This window comes from Lissotriton helveticus, chromosome 12 (genome assembly GCF_964261635.1).
Source record: "Lissotriton helveticus chromosome 12, aLisHel1.1, whole genome shotgun sequence".
In the NCBI taxonomy this organism is placed as follows: domain Eukaryota; kingdom Metazoa; phylum Chordata; class Amphibia; order Caudata; family Salamandridae; genus Lissotriton; species Lissotriton helveticus.
In genome coordinates this window covers 302,282,418-302,305,204 of record NC_136073.1, presented here as the reverse complement: position 1 = coordinate 302,305,204, position 22,787 = coordinate 302,282,418, and the positions used below count along the sequence as shown (strand labels likewise).

Sequence of the window (22,787 nt, the reverse complement as noted above, 5' to 3'; positions counted from 1 at the left end):
GGCGGTCTCAGTGCTGTGTTTGGCTCGGAAGCCAGATTGTGAGGGGTCGAGTGATTTGTTGGCTTCGAGGAAGGCGGCGAGCTGGTTGTATACAGCTTTCTCGATGACTTTGGCCGGGAATGGAAGAAGCGAGATGGGGCGGTAGTTTTTGAGTTCGGTGGGGTCTGCTGTTGGTTTTTTCAGAAGGGCGGTGAGTTCAGCGTGTTTCCAGTCTTCTGGGAAGGTAGCGGAGTTGAAGGAGCAGTTGATGACGTCTCGGAGGTGCGGAGCTATGATGGAGTCTGCTTTGTTGAAGATGTGGTGAGGGCATGGGTCTGTGGGGGATCCAGAGTGGATGGAATTCATCAGGCGTATGGTGTCCTCCGTGGAGATTGGGTTCCAGGCGTTAAGGGTGTTAACGAGGGGAAGATGGTCAGCTGATGGTAGGGTGGGTTGGCTTCCGGGTTGTTTGTCAAAGCTGTTGTGGATGTCAGCAATCTTGTTGTGGAAAAAAGAGGCTAGGGAGTCGCAGAGGGTTTGAGAGGGGGTGATGTCGTTGGAGTTGGCCGAGGGGTTGGAAAATTCCTTGACGATGTTGAAAAGTTCCTTGCTGTTGTGGGCGTTGTTGTCAAGTCGATCCTTGAATGCTGTTTTCTTGGCTTTTCGGATTAGTTGGTGGTGAGTACGGATGGCGCTTTTGAAGGCGTCCTTGGTGCTGGTGGATGGGTCTTTTTTCCAGGCCTTTTCAAGGGAGCGGCACAGTTTCTTGGACTTCTTGAGGTCATCGTTGAACCATGAGGCCTTCTTGATGCCAAGTTTGTGTTGACGTTTTTTCAGTGGTGCTAAGGTGTCGGCGGTGTTGGATAACCAAAGGGTGAGGTTGGAGGCGGCTTCGTTGGCGTTAGAAGAGAGGGCTGGGGAGGTTTGAAGGAGCGATGTGGAGATCTGCTCCGTGGTGATTTTGTTCCAGTTTCTTTGTAGAGTTGGTTGGAGGTGGATGATGGGTTTCGGCTTGTTGTAGGTGAAGTGAACGCAGCTGTGGTCAGTCCAGAGGAGATTCGTAGTGTGGCTGAAGGAGACATGGTTGCTGGAGGTGAAGATGGGGTCAAGTGTGTGACCTGCGATGTGGGTGGGGGAAGTGACCAGTTGTTTAAGTCCGAGGTTGGCGAGGTTGTCCAAGAGGGTGGCGGTGTTGCGGTCGTTGATCTTTTCAAGGTGGAAGTTGAGGTCTCCCAGAAGGATGTAGTCTTTGGAGGGGAGCGCGTGTGGGGTGATGAAGTCCGTGATGTCTTCACTGAATTTTGCGCGGGGTCCTGGTGGTCTGTAGAGGAGGGTGCCTCGGAGTGTGGTTTTGGGGTCGATGTGGATCTGGAAGTGAAGGTGTTCGGAGTTAGCGAGGTTAGCGTCAGAGCTGGTTGAGATGCGGATTGATTTTTTATGGACGATAGCGATTCCTCCTCCTGTATGGTCGGTGCGGTCCTTGCGTGTGATCTTATAGTCATCAGGGATAGCGATGGCGATGTCAGGGGCGGAGGAAGCGTTCATCCATGTTTCCGTTAGGAAGGCGACGTCAGGAGAGATGGTGTCTAGTAGGTTCCAAAGGTCAATGGCGTGCCTGTGGACCGAGCGGGTGTTGAGAAGGATGCATTCTAGGTGGTTGGGGTCGGGAATCTGTGTTGTGGTCGCAGCGGAGATGTTGTCGGTGCCGCTAAATTTGCAGGAGAGGCAGGAGAACGGTCCATGGGTGCGTCCAGGAGCGGCTTGGACGCAGGTGGGGGCGCGACCGGGGTTAAGGGCTAGGAGGGTGGCGGCATCGTAGGTAACGCGGGGGGGCTGGGCAGCGCGAGGGGCAGGGGGACTGGCGCTGGGCGCGGTCCGGGCGCGGACGGGCGTAGACGGGCTTACCTTTGGCGCACCTTCGGCGCGGCCGTAGCGCGTGGACGCTGCGCGTGGGGGCATTGGCCATAAATGGAAGGTGGGGGGGGGAGGGGCGAGGGCGCTTCAGCTGGGAGGCGGGGCGGGCAAAGGAGGACGACAACAACAACAAAATGGAGGTGGAGGGGTCAGGGCGGCAGGAGCGCTAGGGGGGAAACGCAAATATTACAATAGTGTCACGCTACGGAGCAAAATGCTAATGAGATAAAGCGGCGAGATGAAAACACCATATGCAACAGAGTCACGCTAGCAATATCGCACTGTAAATGGGCAAATCGGTAAATTCAGCAATTAAATGGGCAAAGCGGCAGTTCCAGCACGCAGCGGTAATGAGGGCACACAGCAGGCAGTAATTATAATCGCAGACCAGGTTAGAGCGTAAGCGCTGCACAAACGATACCTCAGCAGCAGGGGAGCGACCACTCAGCTTGGAAGCAGAGAGTGAGTCACTTAATACTTTTTTTATAATGCTTGAATTGTACATCAGTGAGTTTAAATATCTACATTGCTGATTAATACAAAGCGCTACATAATTAGATTTTTGGTACTCTGTCGTCCCCTAAAACCTCCCAAATTTGCTGCTATAGGGAACATCAGGATGCAGTACAAAAAAAGCCACACACCAACTCTGCAACCCTAAACAGTTGATTACTTTTCCTCTCAAAGTTTGCGTCGGTCACAGGGGTGGTGTGGACGGGAGAACAACAAAGTTCTTTCTTATTTTCTCTGAATCAAGCATCATAGTACAACAATAGCGCGAAGGAATTTGTAGGCCTGTATAAACGGTCTTCCAAAAAGTCAACTGTAAAGTCGACCCCTTAACTAATTCCTACACATCCCAACCACGAGCTCCGCTAAACCGTACCCCGGTAATTAGTGTCGTACTTAGCTTATAAAGTGTGTACAAAAGGATAGCACGAACCACGTAAAAGCTGCATGATTTCTCAGAAAAATAACGTTTATAGACCAACTAACTACAACTAAGAACCTCAAGAGAACTAACGCAGGTGCGTAAATTACACCGACTAGAAATCTCACTCTAAAGTGTGGACCTCGGGCGACATCTGATAGAAAATAAAACCACGAGACGTAAATTTGCAGGTTTTTCTGGCATGTATGTATATAGTCTATGAAACGCCCTTTATCTTATTTTAGGTCAGGCAATTGATCCTTAAAGCACAGAGCATGTATGTTTTGTTAAAAAGAAACTCCAAAGAAGTCACAGGTTGGAAATCTCCTTCCTCTCTGCCAAACTATGCAAAATGTGTACGTTAGTTAAAGTAATCCGGGTGCATTCTCCGTTCTTTATGTGTTAAAGGTGCAGCCCTTGCCGGCGTTACTCACATTGTCGTCCCCGGAGAGGTCGGGGTTGCTATTTTCATCACTGCTTAGCTTCTGCTTCTTGCCCGGCATCTCGCTGTTTCCCGCCAGAGCCGCCCCCGCTCTCGGACATGTTCCGCTTCCTAGACTGCCTCCCAGACTCCGTCCAACCAATGGCGGCCATGGAGCGGCTGCCGCAAACGCTAACACTCTATCCACATAGGAAATAAGACAAGAACAAGCACCTACGAGGACACAGGGGGCGGGAGAGGACACGGACGGCGGGAGAGGACACGAACGGCGGGAGGGGGGCGGGAGAGGACACGAACGGCGGGAGGGGGGCGGGAGAGGACACGAACGGCGGGAGGGGGGCGGGAGAGGACACGAACGGCGGAAGAGGACACGGACGGCGGGAGAGGACACGGACGGCGGGAGGGAGGCGGGAAACGTGCACAGGACAGGGGGGCGGGGGCGGGGAGGCACACGGAGGGGGGCGGGAATGGACAGCGCATCTGAAATCACTTTCAGTGAAAGGGGAGGGAACGGGAAAAAACGAAACTCCGCCCAGGGAAAAAATCTCGGGAACGCCCCCGAATCTGGTCCGGCCTTGACGGACAGATCCGGCACCCAATGGCTAGCCTCCATTTATGGAGCTAGCCAATGAGAGCCGGGGGACGTTCCCGAAGTCCTTATTGTTAACAAAGGATTTCACCTGCGCCGAAAAGCTGCGCAGAGCGCAGCCTTCGGCAGGCGAAACCCAAAAAAAGTGGCGAATTCTGCATTTGAAACTGGACAACAATTAGAACACACATGAACCCTAACATTACCCCCCTGGCACCTTAAAACTCATACATTCCTTGATCCCTAAAATTAGCCCCCTGGCACCCTAAAACCCATAACCGCCCTGACCCCTAAAATTGTCCCCCTGGCACCCCAAAACCCATACCCGCCCTGAACCCTAAAATGTCCTCCCCTTGCACCCAAAAACCCATACCCACCCTAAACCCTAAAATTACCCCCGTTACCCACAACCCATACCCACCCTGAACCCTAAAATTATCCCCATGGAACCCCTCCTTTAATCCATTTGAATTGGGCCTCTCGTTCGCCCATCTGGCTTTGAGTCTGTCCAGGTCTTTTTGTCTGGGAGCCTTACATATATAGCCACAAGAGTTCCTATTATTCGACCATGAGACACCCATTTTATCAGCCTCATAAGAATGAAATCCTGAGGTGACCATGCTGAGAATAATTAAAGTGTCTTACCTGTTACACGTAGGCAGGGCCACTGGAATTAAGCAGCAGGGGAAGGCTAAATTATGGGTCAGGGTTGACTAAAGAATGCAGCAAGAAAAGGTAAATTGTGTGGCATGATGCTGCACATTTTGTGAGTATTATTGAATTATTTTGACTTCTTTACACTTCTTAACACTGTCTGGGCATGGAATGCACCTTATCGGTACCAGTTTAACACCAAACTATAGCAATAAACAACAGAAAGGTAACCAATCAACCTTTGGAAAGGATCTTCCACTGTGCGCCAGCACATGTTGCTGCTTTTTTAGTAGGTTTTGAGCTAGAATATGCATTTTTTTATTCTGCAGATTATTTAGCAGATTATGGATTATTTGGCAAATCAACAAATATGAGAAAAACACAGCATCGGCACAATCGCATAATTCCAGTAGACCGACCCATAGGTCCCTGCAGAAGGAATCATTCTATCATTTGAAACCATCAACATACATATGAATGTTGTATGAATTAATGCAACGATGCAGAGAATGTTCTTTCATTTAGCCAATGACAAGATAAAACTTTTCTTTTGTTAACTTTTTCCATTAATTTATTTTTCATGTAATGCTGCAAGTTTTTAATAGCCTCCAAGCAGGAAGAAAATAAAGCATACCCCGAATGAATCTGCATTCTAATTATGTACACATTTGTACTCTTTTTAATCCTTTGCAATACGTTTGTTACATCACTGGATTCAGCTCCTAGGAACCTTGTGATGGGAGCCTGCAGCCTGTTCACGGTGTCTGTGATGTTCATTTGTTTATCTAAGCAGCTACTATCCCTGCAGAATTTCTTACCACTCCTCAGGCCTGAAACTAACGTATGACAATGGTATTAATATTTTAATAAACAATGAGGTACAGCCCACAAGACTTCATACCCCCGTGAAACAGAGTGAAAAACTTATTTTTCAATTCTTAATGGCCTGGGGTGGGCCAGGGTATTTCTTGGGTGGGCCTGGCCCACCCTCTAGAACCGGGCCTGGTGGGAGGTATGCTTTAGCAGCTCAAACTGGTCATTGTTATTCTGTATGTGATTATCAGCCACAGACAGAATGACAATGGGCGGGAGGGGCTGAGAGGAGGAGTGTGAGGCGCCCTATCAGGGATTTGAGGCCTCTGGCAGGGAACAGCTCTGCTCCCTGCAGGGCCCAGAATTATGGACAAAAGGCATCCATAAAAGCATGTGAGTCCGCAGTGGGGGCTAGGAGGGGCGCTCCAGGGGGACAAGCGCCCCTCCTTGCCCACCCCCACCCGCGGACACCCATGGTTAGAATCGAGCGCGAAGCCTTCACACACACACATTTCTTGTGATTCATCAACAACGGAGTGGCCAACAACACCACTTCAATGTAGCACACCTGTGGCATATACTGGCAAAATGCATGCTACAGAGAAAAGCAAAGGGTGAGGTTAAAAGAGGATAGATACAACAATGCTCGGTTTTGTGGCAATTCCACAAACGAAATAATGTATGTATAAGATAATACTGCTCCGCCTTTCCCAGCGACATTAAAAACGAGTTGGACGAGCGGGCGCCTGCTGTGAAAATAAAGCTGCGTCCACCATTGTTTGTATTGCGCCCATGTTCACATGAAAGTGGGCTCGGTGCTGAAACCTTAAGCACGGCGCCCTGGCCATGAGGAGCAGAGAGTTGATAAGTGGTCCTCAGGCAAAGAGGAGCAGACAGTCCCCTGCAGGAAACCATGTACTGCTTGCAAGAGGAGAGTCCTAAAAAAAATTGTGTTCACAGACCTAAATGAAACACACCAAGTAATAATAAGAGTAAAAGAACCAGTCCTTACGGGAGGCTAGAAATGCAGACAAGGCGGTACTAAGGAGGGACTAACAAGCCCATTAAGGAATCAGAAGCAACCATTTAGAAAGGATAGTAACAGGAGCCAATTGAAAAGATGGGTGGAGAGTTGGCGGATCTTCAAGTCTAGCCCAGAGTACAGCACTCCTCACAGAGCAGCGGACGTGCTGCCCAGGCACAAACTAAAAACTGGTGCAGGGTTGAATGACAAGAAGAGGAAGGAAAACAATTGATTAAGAAGCAGGCAAACAAGTGACCAAAAAGCCAACACATTGTAGGAATTGGGCCATCTTCAAGCCTACTGTACGTTTTTGGCATGGTCCCCAAGAGGTCTTTCAACAGATAGCTATTAGTGAGACCTAAAAACAAGCATTTACAATGCAATAGGTCTAGCATTTACGCGAGACCTATTGCATTGTAAATGGTTGGCATCGCGGACAACGGTAGGGGGTCAGACGGCACAGACAACGGGAGGGACGGTGGGCGGGGGAAGAAGGCACAGACAATAGGAGTGGATGAGAGGGGATAAAGAAGGCACCAAAGCACTATTTTCTTTAATGAGGAGAACCTCATTAAAAAAATAGTGCTCACAATCTTAAAATATTACGTACCGCATAACAACCGAAGTAAAGGGGCCAGTCGCCATGGGAGGTGACAAATGAAGGGGAGGCGATACTAAGGAGGGACTACCAAGCCTATTTACGAATCAGAAGCCAGCATTCAGGACGGGCAATGACACAAGCCAATGGCAAATATGGGCGGAGATTCTATTTGCTACTCTACTACACAAGTTTGCAGCGCATGCGCGCTGGCTCTAGGCTCGATCTAAATAGTGCTAGCGGTGCACAAGACTATAAATATATACAATAGCAAAGCCTTTGAAGAGTTGAAAATGATGGTGGTTTAAACCTCCTGCAAGAGAAACATAATCAAACTGAATTTTCAGATTGCAGTCTCACATGTTTAGACTCTGTAGTACTTGTCTAACTAAATTTAAATGACAAATGAACCAGGGATCCACTTTATTTACTTTGTTTGAGGGAGTCTATGATGCTTCTGATCATGATCGGCGGGTTGCCTCAAGCCCTGGAACCAGGAATGGTGTAATTACTAGTATTTAGTAGCTAGACCAGCAATTTCCTGCCAGTCTACTATGAAAGAAGCAAAATTTACCAGAGTCTCAGCTCCCTGGTTCACACCTACTCTAAAAATGAGCAAAAGTGTGTGTAAACATCTGGAAAGAGTATGGCGAAGGCACTACAGTCCTTCAGATAAAACCATCTAGAACCAAGCACTAAAAGAACACTATAAGAAAGTTTGAGAGGAGAAAAAAAATCGCTCCTTGCCACCAAAATAGAACAGGCAGCTAACAAAAGTCGAGAACTTTTCACTATTGTAAAAAGTTTCTAGTCTCCTTCATCTATCAGCCACCCTTTCATCCCCACTAGCGACTGGACCAAGAGGGTGGCCAGCTTCTTCCACGAAAAATTTCTAAGTATTCGGGACTCCTTTATGGTTAAACCCTTAGAGGTGGAGGACGTTTGCCACAGCAGGGATGCCCGTCTTCTGCAATTTCCAAATATCAGCCTCAATCAATCTCTTTCTTTTATGAAAAACCTCAAGTCTGGTTCACCCTCAGACCCTTGTGTGGCTATAGTTTTGTCGTCCATAGCGGAAGTGATTAATCCGGCTGTCAATCCAATTTTAAACACCATATTGCGAGAGGGCCTTATGCCTCAAATTTGGAAAAACGCCAAAATCCTCCCTCTTTTAAAAAAACCTACGGCAGATCCTGACGTGATCAGTAATTATAGGCCTATCACCCTCTTGTCCTTTTTTTCTCCAAAGTACTGGAGAAATACGTGAACGAAGTCATCACAAACTTTGTAGAGGCCAATAATCTCCTACACCCCAGTCAATCGGGCTTTAGTGCCAATTTCAGCACTGAAACTGCCTTGCTGGAGGTTGCTGAGACGATTAAAGCCGCATTAGATAGAGGAGGGAGCGCGGTTCTGGTGTTACTCGACCTCTCTGCGGCCTTCGATACTGTCCCCCACAAGCGACTTTTGCAAAGACTTGAGGGGGCGGGTTTGAAGGCTCGGTATTGAAATGGCTGACATCTTTTTCCAGTAACCGCTCTCAAACAGTCTGGGCACCACCTTTTTCAGCAGAAATCCCATCCTTGAATGTGGGGGTCCCACAGGGATCGATTCTCAGACCCACGCTGTTTAGTCTGTACATGGCCCCTCTTACCCTTCTAGTCGAGAAGCATGGCGCTATAATAGTGTCATATGCAGACAACACTCAACTGTTGATCACGTGCGAGAAGGGCTCGGACTTCGATGGGACCTGTATAAAGAACTGCCTCTTTGAGATCTTTTCGTGGTTTAACTGTAATCAATTAAAATGTAACTCTGAAAAATCAGAGATTATTTTTTGGGGCTCTCGCCCACACGAAGCTTGGCACTCTGGGTGGCCACAAGACATGTCTCCCCCATTGTCTGAGGTCACTACTGTGAACAAGCATTGAAAATGCAATAGGTCTCGCATTAGGAAAGTTTGAGATATTGGTATTGTAAATGACACTTTGTATTTATGTTTTGTTTGTGAAAATCGCGAAATTAATAGCTTTGTCATTTACAATGCCAGTAGTTATAACTTTCGCAAATGTGACACCCATAGCATTTGTAATGCAATATGTGTTGTATTTACGTGACTCACATGTATTGATATTACAAATAACAATGGCTTTTAATTTTTTGAAATAATTAATACTTAAATAAAAGTTTTTGTAATTTATAATGGCAATAGCTTAAACTTTTGTAAATAATTTTTGTGAAGATTATGCTCAGTGTATTTTATTGTGACGAAAATACAAGAACAGAAGTGAAATATTGACATCTTTTTGTGACATTTGTAATAAAGCTTGAAACATTGAGAGAACATATTTGAACCAGTTGTTTATGAACGGTTGCACAGATTGATGCTGTGGTGGCGCTGAGTGATGTTGTGGTGGCAAACGAGTGATGCTGTGGCGTTCAGTGATTCTGTGGTAGCGCATAGTGATGTTGTGGTGGTGCTGAGTGATGCTGTATGTTATGCTATGTTTTGTTTTGCTATCCTATGTTTTGTTTTGTTATGCTATGCTATGTTTTGCTATCCTAGGCTTTGATTTGTTAAGCTATGCTATTCTGTGTTTTGTTATGCTATGCTATGGTTTGCTATGCTATGCTTTGTTGTGTTGTGTTTTATTATGCTATGCTTTGTTTTGCTATGCTATGCTATGTTTCGTTAGGCTATGTTTTGTTGTGTTTGGTATGCTATGCAATGTTTTGCTATGCTATTCTATGTTTTGTTATGCTATGCTGGTGAGGGTGTGTGAGGGTGAGTGAAGGTGAGTGAGGGTGGGTGAGGGAGAGGGTGTGAGGGTGTGTGAGGGTGAGAGGGTTGTGAGGGTGAGAGGGTGAGAGGGTGAGAGGGTGAGAGGGTTGTGAGGGTTGTGAGGGTGAGAGGGTTGTGAGGGTTGTGAGGGTGAGAGGGTGAGAGGGTTGTGAGGGTGAGAGGGTTGTGAGGGTGAGAGGGTTGTGAGGGTGAGAGGGTTGTGAGGGTGAGAGGGTTGTGAGGGTGAGAGGGTTGTGAGGGTGAGAGGGTTGTGAGGGTGAGAGGGTTGTGAGGGTGAGAGGGTTGTGAGGGTGAGAGGGTTGTGAGGGTGAGAGGGTTGTGAGGGTGAGAGGGTTGTGAGGGTGAGAGGGTTGTGAGGGTGAGAGGGTTGTGAGGGTGAGAGGGTTGTGAGGGTGAGAGGGTTGTGAGGGTTGTGAGGGTGTGTGAGGGTGTGTGAGGGTGTGTGAGGGTGTGTGAGGGTGTGTGAGGGTGTGTGAGGGTGTGTGAGGGTGTGTGAGGGTGTGTGAGGGTGTGTGAGGGTGTGTGAGGGTGAGGGGGAGGAGGTGTGAGGGTGAGGGGTGAGGGTGAGAGGGTGATGGGGTGAGGGTGTGAGGGTGTGAGAGGGTGTGAGGGTGAGTGAGGGTGAGATGGTGTGAGGGGGTGGGTGAGGGGTGTTAAGGCGAGGGGGTGAGAGTGTGTGAGGGTGAGTGTGGGGGTGTGAGGGTGAGTGAGAGTGTGTGAGGGTGAGTGAGAGTGTGTGAGGGTGAGAGGAGTGTGATGGTGTGAGGGTGAGGGGGTGTAAGGTGGTGAGGGGGTGTGAGGTGGTGAGGGGGTGTGAGGTGGTGAGGGGGTGTGAGGGTGGGGGGGTGTGTGAGGGTGAGGGGGTGTGTGAGGGTGAGGTAGTGTGAGGGTGTGGGAGGGTGAGGGGGGCTTCAAGACCAACCAGCCTTGGTAACTGGTGCATCAGCATTAAATACCAGTAGGCCTCGATCTTCAAAACAGAGCTTTGGCAACTGCACTCAGCACTGTGGACTAATTACTCTGACCTATCCGCCTTACTTCAAGTGCATTATATCCTGGCACTGTTAAGACATACAAGATATCTGCCGCATTTGTGACAGAGTAATCCACCCGTCAGACTTCTAATCATGCCCTGAGCTTGTGTAGTGCTTGCAGCACTTTGAACTGTAGCCCTTACTGAGATGTCGCCAGGGTGCCATTGGCCCAAATGCAAACAAAGACATTCAACTAAACACAACGCCAGCTTCTACCATGAACAAATGACACAAATAGGTAACTGAAGCATGCAAACAGCACAGAAGAAACCTACAAATGCCATATGAGATGAGCCACCGCGTTAGGAGAGGAAGTGGTAGCTTTCTGATGCTTTTACACATAAAAAGACTTACCTTGCGAGTCCGGAGAGATCTGAATATGCACCGAAGGCGGGCAGTAACAAGCATAAGCCGGAGGAAGGGGGTGGGGGGGATACTTTTAAACACGCGCACACACACGCTACCTTGCCCTTTTCGGATGTAAATAAATTAATTTATAAAACAAATCGAAAGGGTTTTAAAATATATAATGCACACCTTTACTAAACAAGACCAGCTGCAGGCGGGGAGGGCATGCACTTCTCAGTGCCTCATAGAGCTGAAAGGGGGGCAAAGCGCTAGATCTGCGGCTCACCTGGAGGGTACAGGCGAGGACGGCTGAGCACAGGCGGAGTCATGAGGGCCAGTCAGATCTATACTTCAAGGGCAGAATCGAGGCTGGTAGGGCTGGGGCAGAGTTGGTGCTATGTGAGGTTGGGACAGAGTCGGCTGGGGCACAGCCAGTGATCGTGTGAGGCTGGGGCAAAGCCATCAGGCATGCACGGCCGGTCGGGGTGAACGCGCAAGGGGCGGGGGAGGGGCGGGAGTGAGCGTGGAGGAATGGTGAACTCGCTATCTAACCTAAGAAGCAGCACAGAGGAAAACTAGAGAGATGGCACAGCAACAACATTTGAGTAGCAAACTTAATCTCCCCGTGCCTAACAAAATGAATGTGTGTACTATATAAAAACTCTACAGAAAGAAAAAAACAAGTAAATACATGTAATATACGCAGGCAACATGTTTGCATGTAAAACAATGATCGAGTTTGTGCGAGTACATGTAAAAGGAAGTACGTAACTCCATGGAAGCTGAGAGACGCGTGGGTGGAGAGGAGCAATTGAGAACGTGCGGCGGAGATCAAAGAAAACTCTATCGACCATATGGAGAGGGAGGGGGTGTTGTGCTTCGTGAGTTCGTTTTGGGCTCAATAGTAAGGTTAATCCCCTGGATACCATTGGTAAAAGGTTCCTCTTGTTAAAGTCTGAGCCCAAAGTCCCCACACATGGCTTCCCAGTATTGCAGTTCCAAAGTTTGTAGCTATTAAACGCGAATGTTATTTTTTTTCCACATGGCTCCATGTTGCCAGTGATTTCATTAGAGGTGGAGAAGGAAATAAAGGGGGAGGGAGAGAAAGAGACCAGGAAATAAAAAGGGAGACTGACCTAGGAAGGAAGACTCAGAGAATGTGGAGTTGAAGACAAGAACGGTAGAGAAAGGTTAAACATTACACAGAGAGCGAGTGCATGTCTGAATAGTAGTAAATGTGTGGTGGTATGATTAACGAGTAAGGCTGTGTGCGGGGAGAAAGAGGGGAGGTGCTGGAGCTGGGGAACAGATGGCCGTGAAGCAGGGGGAGGGCAGCGGAACCCTTTGATGTGGCCTGGCGGCCGTGAAAGGAGAAATGCTGCTGGCAGGGGGAAGGCTCGTGGTGGGAGGGTGAGGGGGGCTTCAAGACCAACCAGCCTTGGTAACTGGTGCATCAGCATTAAATACCAGTAGGACTCGATCTTCAAAACAGAGCTTTGGCAACTGCACTCAGCACTGTGGACTAATTACTCTGACCTATCCGCCTTACTTCAAGTGCATTATATCCTGGCACTGTTAATAAGACATACAAGATATCTGCCGCATTTGTGACACCCGTCAGACTTCTAAACATGCCCTGAGCTTGTGTAGTGCTTGCAGCACTTTGAACTGTAGCCCTTACTGAGATGTCGCCAGGTTGCCATTGGCCCAAATGCAAACAAGGACATTCAACTAAACACAACGCCAGCTTCTACCATGAACAAATGACACAAATAGGTAACTGAAGCACGCAAACAGCACAGAAGAAACCTACAAATGCCATATGAGACGAGCCACCGCGTTAGGAGAGGAAGTGGTAGCTTTCAGATGCTTTTACACATACCTTGCGAGTCCAGAGAGATCTGAATATGCACCGAAGGCGGGCAGTAACAAGCATAAGCCGGAAGAAGGGGGTGGGGGGATACTTTGAAACACGCGCACACACACGCTACCTTGCCCTTTTCGGATGCCGGCCGTGAAAGTGAAAGTACGGCCGGCCGGCCGTGAATAATTAGGGGAGGAGCAGCCAGGAGAGAGCAGGAGCGGAGGCGCCAAGCTGGGGTACAGATGGCTGGCGATTTGCTGCTGTGCACGCGCATTTTAGGTCAATGCGCTTGCGCATTGACCTAAAAGCGCACGGGCACAGCAGCAAATCGCCAGTCTAGGTAAAGTCTGTTTAAGCCCCTATAGTCTCGCTCCGCTCAATGCGCATGCGCATTGAGAGGCGAGACCTAAAAATCTGGGGGTCAAATTGGATTCTGCACTCTCTATGAAGGTGCAAATCCAATCAGTGGCAGGTACCTGTTTTGGGACATTGAAAATGCTGAAAAACGTCCTCCCACTTCTACCAGTCTCTCACCGTAAAACAGTTGCCCAGGCCTTAGTGATAGAGACTGGATTATGTCAATTCTTTGTTTCTGGGACTTCTAGAGTCCCTACTGGATCGTCTGCAGATCATTCAGAACATGGCAGCCAAGGCCATCTTCCTAACTAGGCCCAGAACACATACCTCTCATCTCTTGTCCTCACTTCACTGGCTTCCAGTGCAAAAAAGAATTCACTTCAAAGCCTTAGTCCTGGTCTTTAAGGCTTTCCATGGGATCGGGCCCCATATCTAAAGAAAGGATTACAGCCTTACATGCCTCAGCACCCTTTAAGGTCTTCTACCCTGTGCTTGATCTTGACTCTGAAGGTCAGGCTCTCACGGGTAGGGGGAAGATCTTTCCAAGTAGTAGCATCCCAACTCTGGAATAGCTTCCCCCCCTGCTGTGACAAATTCCGGACCTTCTGACTTTTAGGCGGAATCTGAAGACGTGGCTTTTCCAGCTTTAGGCTTTTCTTGTACTGTGGTTGGGGGCGTTTGTCTGTCAGTGGTTATGGTGGTCTTTTCCTTGGCGCTGGGACACTCTTTAGAGTAGCCACGCGCTCTACAAATTCCAGATAACATAACACAGACTTGTGCCTCAGTTTCAGACAGTCTAGTGGGTCGCAACAGGGTCACTAAATAATAGGAAGGGGGCACATTTCAACAGATTTAGAAATAATAATCACTGGTGAAGCCAAGTAATAATATAATGTTAATAACTTGTTTTTTTGCAATATTAAGTTGATTGTAATGAAGGTTACAGTTTAACAAACATTTGCAATGCAATAGGTCTCGCATTTACACAAGTTTGAGCTATTGGCATTGTAAATGAAAATGACATTTACTTATGTTTTGGTTTTTAAAACGTAAATAAAAGGCATTGTCATTTACAGTGCCAATAGCTTAAACTTGCATAAATGCGAGACCTATTGCATTGCAAATGCTTTTTTCCCCCCCACAGGCGCACATATCTACAAAGATACCCTTCAAGATAAAAGTCCAGAGCTGGGCTGACCCCTAAAGCCGGAAGCAGTTACTAAAGCGTTTCATGATAAAATCAGGTTTCCCCAGACTAAGCATCTCGATTTCGAAACATTTCCCGAGGTCATACCCCTGCTTACAAGGTTATGGTGGCTGACAGCTCTAAGTACCTGGTCTGACCGAACAAATTCAATGTAAAGGATGCAGTCAAACTCAGATAGCTCAGTTGGGGTAAACACCCCCGGCAGAGGTCTGTGTTAAACGTAGGCGCCCAAAATAGGTAAAACGCATAGCCGATTTCCACTGTTTAGAATAATATATATGTGAAAACAATGAACCCGAACCGAGCATATATATATATTAGTCAGTTACAGAGATACTCACACACCAAGTCTAGACATAATGCAGTCCTCCAAAACCTACATTGGACGCCCCTGGAGTACACTTTGCAAGTTACATTGGTCGAACCCACAATAACACCTCAGTAGGTTTAAGCTAGTTGTAGAGCTTTCTATGTAACGTGTTGGTTACATGAACTAATTTAGGAGCGTAACACAGCCCCGCCAACTCTTCAAGGGCCCCCCCATCAACCGAATGTTAATTAACATCTGTGAGACAGTGGAGACTCGGGCACCTCATCACATTCTGCAGGGGAAGGGGGGTTAATTTTGCAATACGCCGCCAACCCAATTCTAATAGGACAGCCCAGTGGGTTGAGCCTGCTGCAAACATCTATGCAGCCAAGTTGGAGGCTACGTGTTCACATCTTCCAACAAATATGGGCAGGGGTGTGGAATTTATTATAATATCTACTTGTCCATGGGGCAGGTTGCTTCATGAATCTACTTGTCCTGTAACAAAATCCACTTGTCCCTCTGGTGCCATGTAGTGCCAGCAACAAATTATGGCACCAATCTCATTATGATGGAGCTCTTATATAGCCTCTCGGATTATGCAGGGCTCATACCATAGTAGTGTTTAAATACTAGCAATCCCTATATGTTGCCGTGTTTCCGCAGATGTACATACTGGGACTGAAGGTAGTGGCAAGCAATAGATCCAGGGTTGGAATGCCCTTTTGAATCTGTGCAAACCAACTAACTTGCATGTTTTAAGAATTTTCAACAACTCTTCTCTAATATTTTCCTGTACTGAGAAATGTTGGAAATTTACTCCTGACAATGGCAGAGGTAAACCTTCTTCCAGAGTTTGGGGTAAAAGTGGTTGGAGGGAAAACGAACTTGAAAACACTCAGGTTTTCGCATTAGCAAATCTATACATGTATATTTGCTCATGCTAAAATGCAGTTCACAAATATTTTCTAGGAGTACAATTTCTTGCCCTACTTCTGTAAATTCTTGTGAATTCACGAAAGACATATAGCTGCACTTAATGCATGGGTGCACTTTTGAGACTTTCTTTAATAATTGGCCCCCTAATTTGGTCTGGCGTTAACCATGACCGTTTGTGTTTATTAAAATTCTCTCTCTCTCTCTGTATCGGCTGGCTTCACTGCGGTGACAGAATTCTGTCTTTTACAAGGAGCATATCAGCACACAGAGGAGTTTTGTTCAGTACCAATACTAATGTGGCAGTGTGTGCTTTTTTGAGAACAAAAACTATTTTTTGCTTTTGCCAGTGTTTGTTATAATGGTGAGGGCCTGGAAGCTCTCACAGCAATAAGGTTTTACAAAATCCATGCCAAAACAAGTCCCGCATTGCCAAAACTAAAAGGCCCACCACCAATTTCAGAACTACTGGCTTTGCCAATGCTTATTTAATTTTATGTTTCCCATAACCTTATTGAAACTGGTTACACTGATTTTGCAATGTGAATATTTTTGTGAAATACTAGCATGCATCAACACATTTTGCTAAATGATTCTGCTAAGAAAGGGTACCTGAAATTTTACAGTAGTTTAGCTAAATGTTTTTTTCCCAACTTTCATTTGTTTAGGAACATTTTATATTGAAAGCAAAGAATCATTAATGTTGCTTTCAAACTTCTGCAAATATGCGCATCTAATCATAACATTCTGGGAGCATTATGCATAGCCTCATATTGCTAAACTTTGAAACCGTGTGTACACATTTTTATACTAGAACCACTGTCAGTAGTACAGTCAGAACTTACATTTACTTAGAGCGCTCACCCTAATAATAAAGGCTTTCAATTAATGAACCATTAATACAAGTTTAAACAACATTAACATATGCACACAAACATTAACTTAACTGCAGGCAGTGTCCTTCCCTGACCCTTAATGTGGTACTGCAAACTGGCAGCCAAAGGGTTTGTGCTGCAAGGGGTTGGGCCTACTTGTCCCAAGGTCAAAATACACATTAAAACGAGTTGACCTTGACCCCAAACAATATGTCCTGGGCGTCGGGCTATAGGAGTTCCACATCCCTGCCCAGGGACCTGAATAACATTCCTAGAGCATAGGGTAAGAGCTTGTCCTTCTATGGCAATACTCTCAAATACCTTATCATAGGTTAGTCTATATAGTACTTCACATTATGTTGCAACAACTATGATCTAGACTTGAGCATTTGAATCGACTGCTGTAACCAGCACAGAAAGTAGTCCATTGGTTTTGACTATCACCGAACAGAATCCTACAGAGAACTGTAAATAATGTTTTAACAACCTATTTATATAAACCAGGGCACTATCTCTCGCTAATCTTCCCACTACTACATTATTAGGTGCTGAGAACCATAACAGGTTAAGGACGCCATTCTGGTCACTCCAGCACAACATCAAAAATTCTTCCGACACAGACCACAGTAATTATCACTCTCCCACAGTGTAGACTGCTACCCGTCAAATAAAGTACTTTGGTATCTCATCAGTGGCATGAAGCCCTGCAATTGCAATGCAGTATAATGCCACACATTTATTCTACGATTCAGAAAAGGGGGTGGTGATGAACAGAGTGTCTGAATTAAGCAGACCACTCTTACCCAGTCCAAAGATCAGGGTTTGATCCATCACCGTTATTTAGCTCACTGCCCCATCCCAGCTCAGAACCTGGCTATATGCAAAGTAGTCTGTCCCTGGCCCAGTGCATCATGGGAACAGGGCAGACCAAACTACCAAGCCAATTCTTCACCAGAAAGGAGACAAGCTTCCGGGGACCGGTTTCTGGCATTTCAGCCGTCTTCGGCCCGGCTTGCTTGAATCCTGAAGGAGCAGTGAGCAAGGGACTCATGTCTGGGTATACCCTGCCACACCTATAGTGGCTAAAAACGATTCAGAAAAGGGGGTGGTGATGAACAGAGTGTCTGAATTAAGCAGACCACTCTTACCCAGTCCAAAGATCAGGGTTTGATCCATCACCGTTATTTAGCTCACTGCCCCATCCCAGCTCAGAACCTGGCTATATGCAAAGTAGTCTGTCCCTGGCCCAGTGCATCATGGGAACAGGGCAGACCAAACTACCAAGCCAATTCTTCACCAGAAAGGAGACAAGCTTCCGGGGACCGGTTTCTGGCATTTCAGCCGTCTTCGGCTCGGCTTGCTTGAATCCTGATGGAGCAGTGGGCAAGGGACTCATGTCTGAGTATACCCTGCCACACCTATAGTGGCCAAAAACGATTCAGAAAAGGGGGTGGTGATGAACAGAGTGTCTGAATTAAGCAGACCACTCTTACCCAGTCCAAAGATCAGGGTTTGATCCATAACAGGTTAAGGACGCCATTCTGGTCACTCCAGCACAACATCAAAAATGCTTCCGACACAGACCACAGTAATTATCACTCTCCCACAGTGTAGACTGCTACCCGTCAAATAAAGTACTTTGGTATCTCATCAGTGGCATGAAGCCCTGCAATTGCAATGCAGTATAATGCCACACATTTCTTCTACAGCAAAATATAAAGGCGGTCCTTTACAGTTTTCTTCTTCATGTAACAGACATTTAAACTTTTAGCTGTGTATAATAGATGCAAAGTAGCGGAAATTGTATTCAACATGCTTAGCTCTTTCGAAGTCACAAAGCTGTGCTTTTTGTATCCTTAGGTTCTATGGATTCTACTACAAAGGTTCCCCTCCGTGCAGTGTTGTGCTAATGCAAATCGATAATAGTTGTAGATTCAGCTACTTCTGACAGCCTATGTGGCAATACAGACAAACGCCCCTTCAGCCACCCCTCTGTATACTGCAGTGTACCGCCATTTCGATAAATGCATTACAGAGCGGATGAGTTTCACAACCTTTCACCTGTATGGTTCTATGGACGTCGACTGCTCATAGACAACAAACGTGCATTACTTTGTTCTATATTAAATGAGCTAAACCTTATTGGGCTTCATACTGCAGTACCACATTTACTGTCATTTCAACTTTGAAAATATTTATCTCTAAGAATTGCATGGGTGCTCGCCTATATGGGTTCTTCCACTTTGCTCTACGAACCTTAAAGTAAATCGTTCTACAGAGTCACATTTCCTGCTAGGTTGACTTTGAAAATGGCAAGTGACATTGTTTGTGGTGGTTAAATATATAACATGGCCAGCCAGTGCAATATATAGCAAAACTTCATTTAGCTACCAACTTTAAAGGTAAACAGTAATATCAAAAAGGCATTATAAACATATTAATGTGTATATTTGCGTACAATGAACAGGCAAACAGGTTATTAGATCAAGGGATAGGCTTTATGGAAAACCAGGTCATAAGAACATAAGAACTGCAAAATGAATAAACCGGTCATGAGGACTGCAATCCAGGGGTCTCAGAAAGAAGAGTCCCTCCTTCCTCGCTTGAAAGGTGTCCCTGGACTTGCCCGACACAAAAGCTAATCCTCTGGTGATGTCCCACGGAAATCCAGGGATAGCGTTAATCTAATTTATTTAAGGCAACAAATCAAAACTAAAACATCTAGAATCCACTACGTTGTCAAACAAGAGGTCAGGTCTGGACACTAGGGGTCCATGATATCTTGAAGCGACATCCAAATCTCTACTTTGCCCCTTGGTTCAGCCCCCCACTCCTCAGGGGGAGGGGGATAGTGGCTGGACCGTGGGTCTCAGTGGAGGCCGCCCCCGGGAAGCGGAGCCCGAGCACCAATAGAGGATTGGCTGGAGATAAGGAAGGGAGACAAGGAAGGAGAAAGAGCTTGCTCACCAGAGAATAGGGCTGGGCCAGCTCAGCTGTAAATCTAGGGTTAGGAATGTGACAGGGAGGTAGGGGCATTTGAAGGTGGGCACCGGGCACAAGGCCCTCTTTCTCCGGGGAATTGTGTCAGGAGGGAGGCGGCTGTGGAGCCTGCGACAGGAGCAGGGAGAAAGCGGGGAGGTGGCCGGAGCCAAAGGAGGCCATGACGCACTGAGCAGCCACCAGGGCTACAAAGCGATCCAAGAGGAATACTAAAAGCAGGCTGTGAAGCGGGTACAGACCGCAAATGGGGCAGGCAGGACCCAGGGGGTCACTGGCAAGCTCCCCGAGCCCCACTGGGTTCAGGTGAACCGGAGGTAAACAATAAATGACGCAACAGAGGGCAGAGCCTGTGGCATGGAGGAAGTTGGGATACCGGTTACCGGTCACCTCGCAGAGATGGGTGGGGGAACAGTCAACCAGGCTTGGCGGGCGGGAAGCACATCGGCTTGCCCAGGTAACAAAGAGGGTACACACCGGAAGGAAGAGGCACCGGGCTGGGGTGGGAACAAACGCTTACCCGGAAGGAAATTTGAGGACACCTAAAGTGAAAGGTCACCCGGCCGGGTAAGAACCTGATGGTTACCCGGGAGTGAGTGGACACCGGAAGCAAAAGGGCCGTCCGGTTGGGTTAAAGCAGACGCTTACCCAAGGAGTGCATGGCAACCGGATGTAAAAGGTTACCCAGTCTGACTGGAAGCAGAAGCTTGCCCGGAGTGAAAGGAAAGGGTGTATCCACTGGGGATGGGTTACCTGGGCAAAGATAGCTGCACTGAATGTAGGGCACAGTGCAGAGCAAATGGGGTCAAGGACGGTGATAGGTCATCTTGGCGAAGATAGCTGCACTGGATGTAGGGCACAGTGCAGAGTTGATGGGATAAGGACACAGGCTCGCCAGACAAAATAATGGTGTGTAAAGGATCGCTTGTAAGATGGAAATGCCTAATAAACTGCTGCCTCAATTCTTCCATAAAACTGAAACTTGTGTGGTCTGAAGTTATTGGGATTCGGGTGGTGCCTCTGCTGTGAGCTATGGTTGCCAGGCTCACCTCTGTAACCCGGCCTCACTCTTGGTAAGCCCAACATTCCATTTACTTTTAATGAGTTACATGTGAAAACCATTGTTACGATCTTCGAATGTGAAATATCTGGTTCAATATCCACGTGGGTGGGTCTGTGGTTCTAAACAGATGTCAAGGTGCATTTACACTGGTTTGGTACTAACTAATTTGGCTCTTTAAGGGGCACCCCTCGCAAGCAAATGAAATCTCATACATCAGTATGTTTGCGGCAGTCCATGTCGACTTCTGCACGTTCCCCCAACGATGGCATTTCTATAAAGGACAGGATTCCGAAAGTCCAAGGTGGCATGCCGACTACTAACGTATTCATGGCTGATATTTTTTTATATATATATATAGAGATGGAATACAGTAACTCCAAAGTAAGGGGTACTCGTTTGAGACTTCACATACACACACACACAAAGTGTGAACCTTTACTCTTTGAAGATTCCTTAATGAAAGGAACAGTTATTTACCTTCCGCTTGCTCCAGAGAGTTCATGTCGTCTCCCCCGAGCACACACTTCACAAGTCCCCACATTCGATCACCGGTAGACAGACAGCCAATGCCCGAGCTTGCAGCAGCTACTTCCTGTCTTAAACATCTACTTCCGTTCCGTCTCACGTAAAGTTCTTTAGGACTATGTTTTCCAGGAAAGACCATAAAAGCCTACACAGCACATTTTGTTTTCGGTCGGCAGATAGACTCTGATTGGTTACTTCAGTTAAATATTAATTGTGCTGACTATATGTTTTCTCCTCTCATTGGCTAGTTGCGAAAACAAAACAGAAAAGGGACAACATACAAGAGCTAGTTGCTTAAAAGACCAGTGTTTGAGTCAAATGCGTCGGCCATCTTAAAATGGTGCCGTATTACCTGCCATACGCGGGGCCCTACGGATGATAATGACATTCTGGATTGGTGCTCGCCTTATGTCCTTTGCCTACAAGCAAACACTTCTTCCGGGAACATCTTGGCAGAAATTAATGAACGAATTCATGAAATGCAACAGTGCCGTTTCTAGTAGCTGGGGGACCTTACACCTGGTCGGCTCCCGGATACCACAACCTCAAACCACACCTGAGATTTAAGACAAGGATTGGTAAAGCAGTAGGTCTTGCCAAAGCAAGAGATAATAGCATTTCCAATGTCTTTTAGGCATGTTGTACAACAGTGTGACTGATATTAAGCATGGATAAATGTTAGTGGTGTGGCATGGCGTAGAGAGGAGCGAAGTACAGTGGCATAGAGTAGAGCAGAGTGGCGTAATGGTCAGTGGAGCTGCGTAGAGTGGTGTAAAGTAGAGTATAGTGGTATAGAGTACAGTGCAGTAAAGTGGCATATAGTAGAGTGGCACAGAGTAGAGTGCCCTAGAATGGAATGGAGAGGCAAAGTAGAGTAACTGGCGTAGAGTAGAGTGGCATAGTGTGGAGTGGAGTCACAGAGCACAGTAGTTTAGAATGAAATGGCGTAGAGTGGTACTGAATTTAGTGATGTAGAGTGGAATGGAGTAGAGCGGAATGGCGTAAAGTAGACTGTATGAATGTTCAATGCTGTTGTGATAAAAGCATTTTTAGCTCGAGGTTGCTTGTCCCAGGGGCTGATGCATCTGTGTCCTGGATTTTGTTTCCTGTGAGGAGTCAATAATTATCATTCATGCTAGACAGGGGCATAAACCTGTCACTGAGTGGTAAGGCATAATTAGGTAGGGATATGTTACAAGGATAACTGCTACCCTTGAACCTGTAATTCTTTGGGACCCCTGATTGTAATTGCCTGTAAAAATAACGTAGCGGCAGTAACTTCATAGGACTGGATTTCATCCTGCCCTCTCTTGCATGAGCCAAAATGTCTCTAGCAGCATTTGGGTTACGCACATTTATGATGACAGTATCTCCCAAATAATTTCTTGGTAGGGGTCAATGCCGCCAACTCTCTATACCAATATGATTTCTTTACTTAAAACTCACTGTGAATTGACAGAACCTTTTAACCAAAACAAAACCTTATTCCTGAGAGGCCATTATGATTCATTTCAAATCTTTATT

At 46.8% G+C, this 22,787-nt stretch overlaps 1 protein-coding gene across 1 annotated transcript in view; it reads right to left on the bottom strand.

The window, feature by feature from the left end:
* Positions 1–21,443, bottom strand: part of CNEP1R1 (CTD nuclear envelope phosphatase 1 regulatory subunit 1) — a 112,425-nt gene extending 90,982 nt beyond the window's left edge. Inside the window, exon 1 of the mRNA XM_078670871.1 lies at positions 21,216–21,443. Coding sequence (XP_078526997.1) covers positions 21,216–21,402 — 187 coding nt within the window. The 5' untranslated portion in view covers positions 21,403–21,443. The remainder of the gene's footprint in view (positions 1–21,215) is intronic.
* Between the last annotated feature and the right edge of the window lie 1,344 nt (positions 21,444–22,787).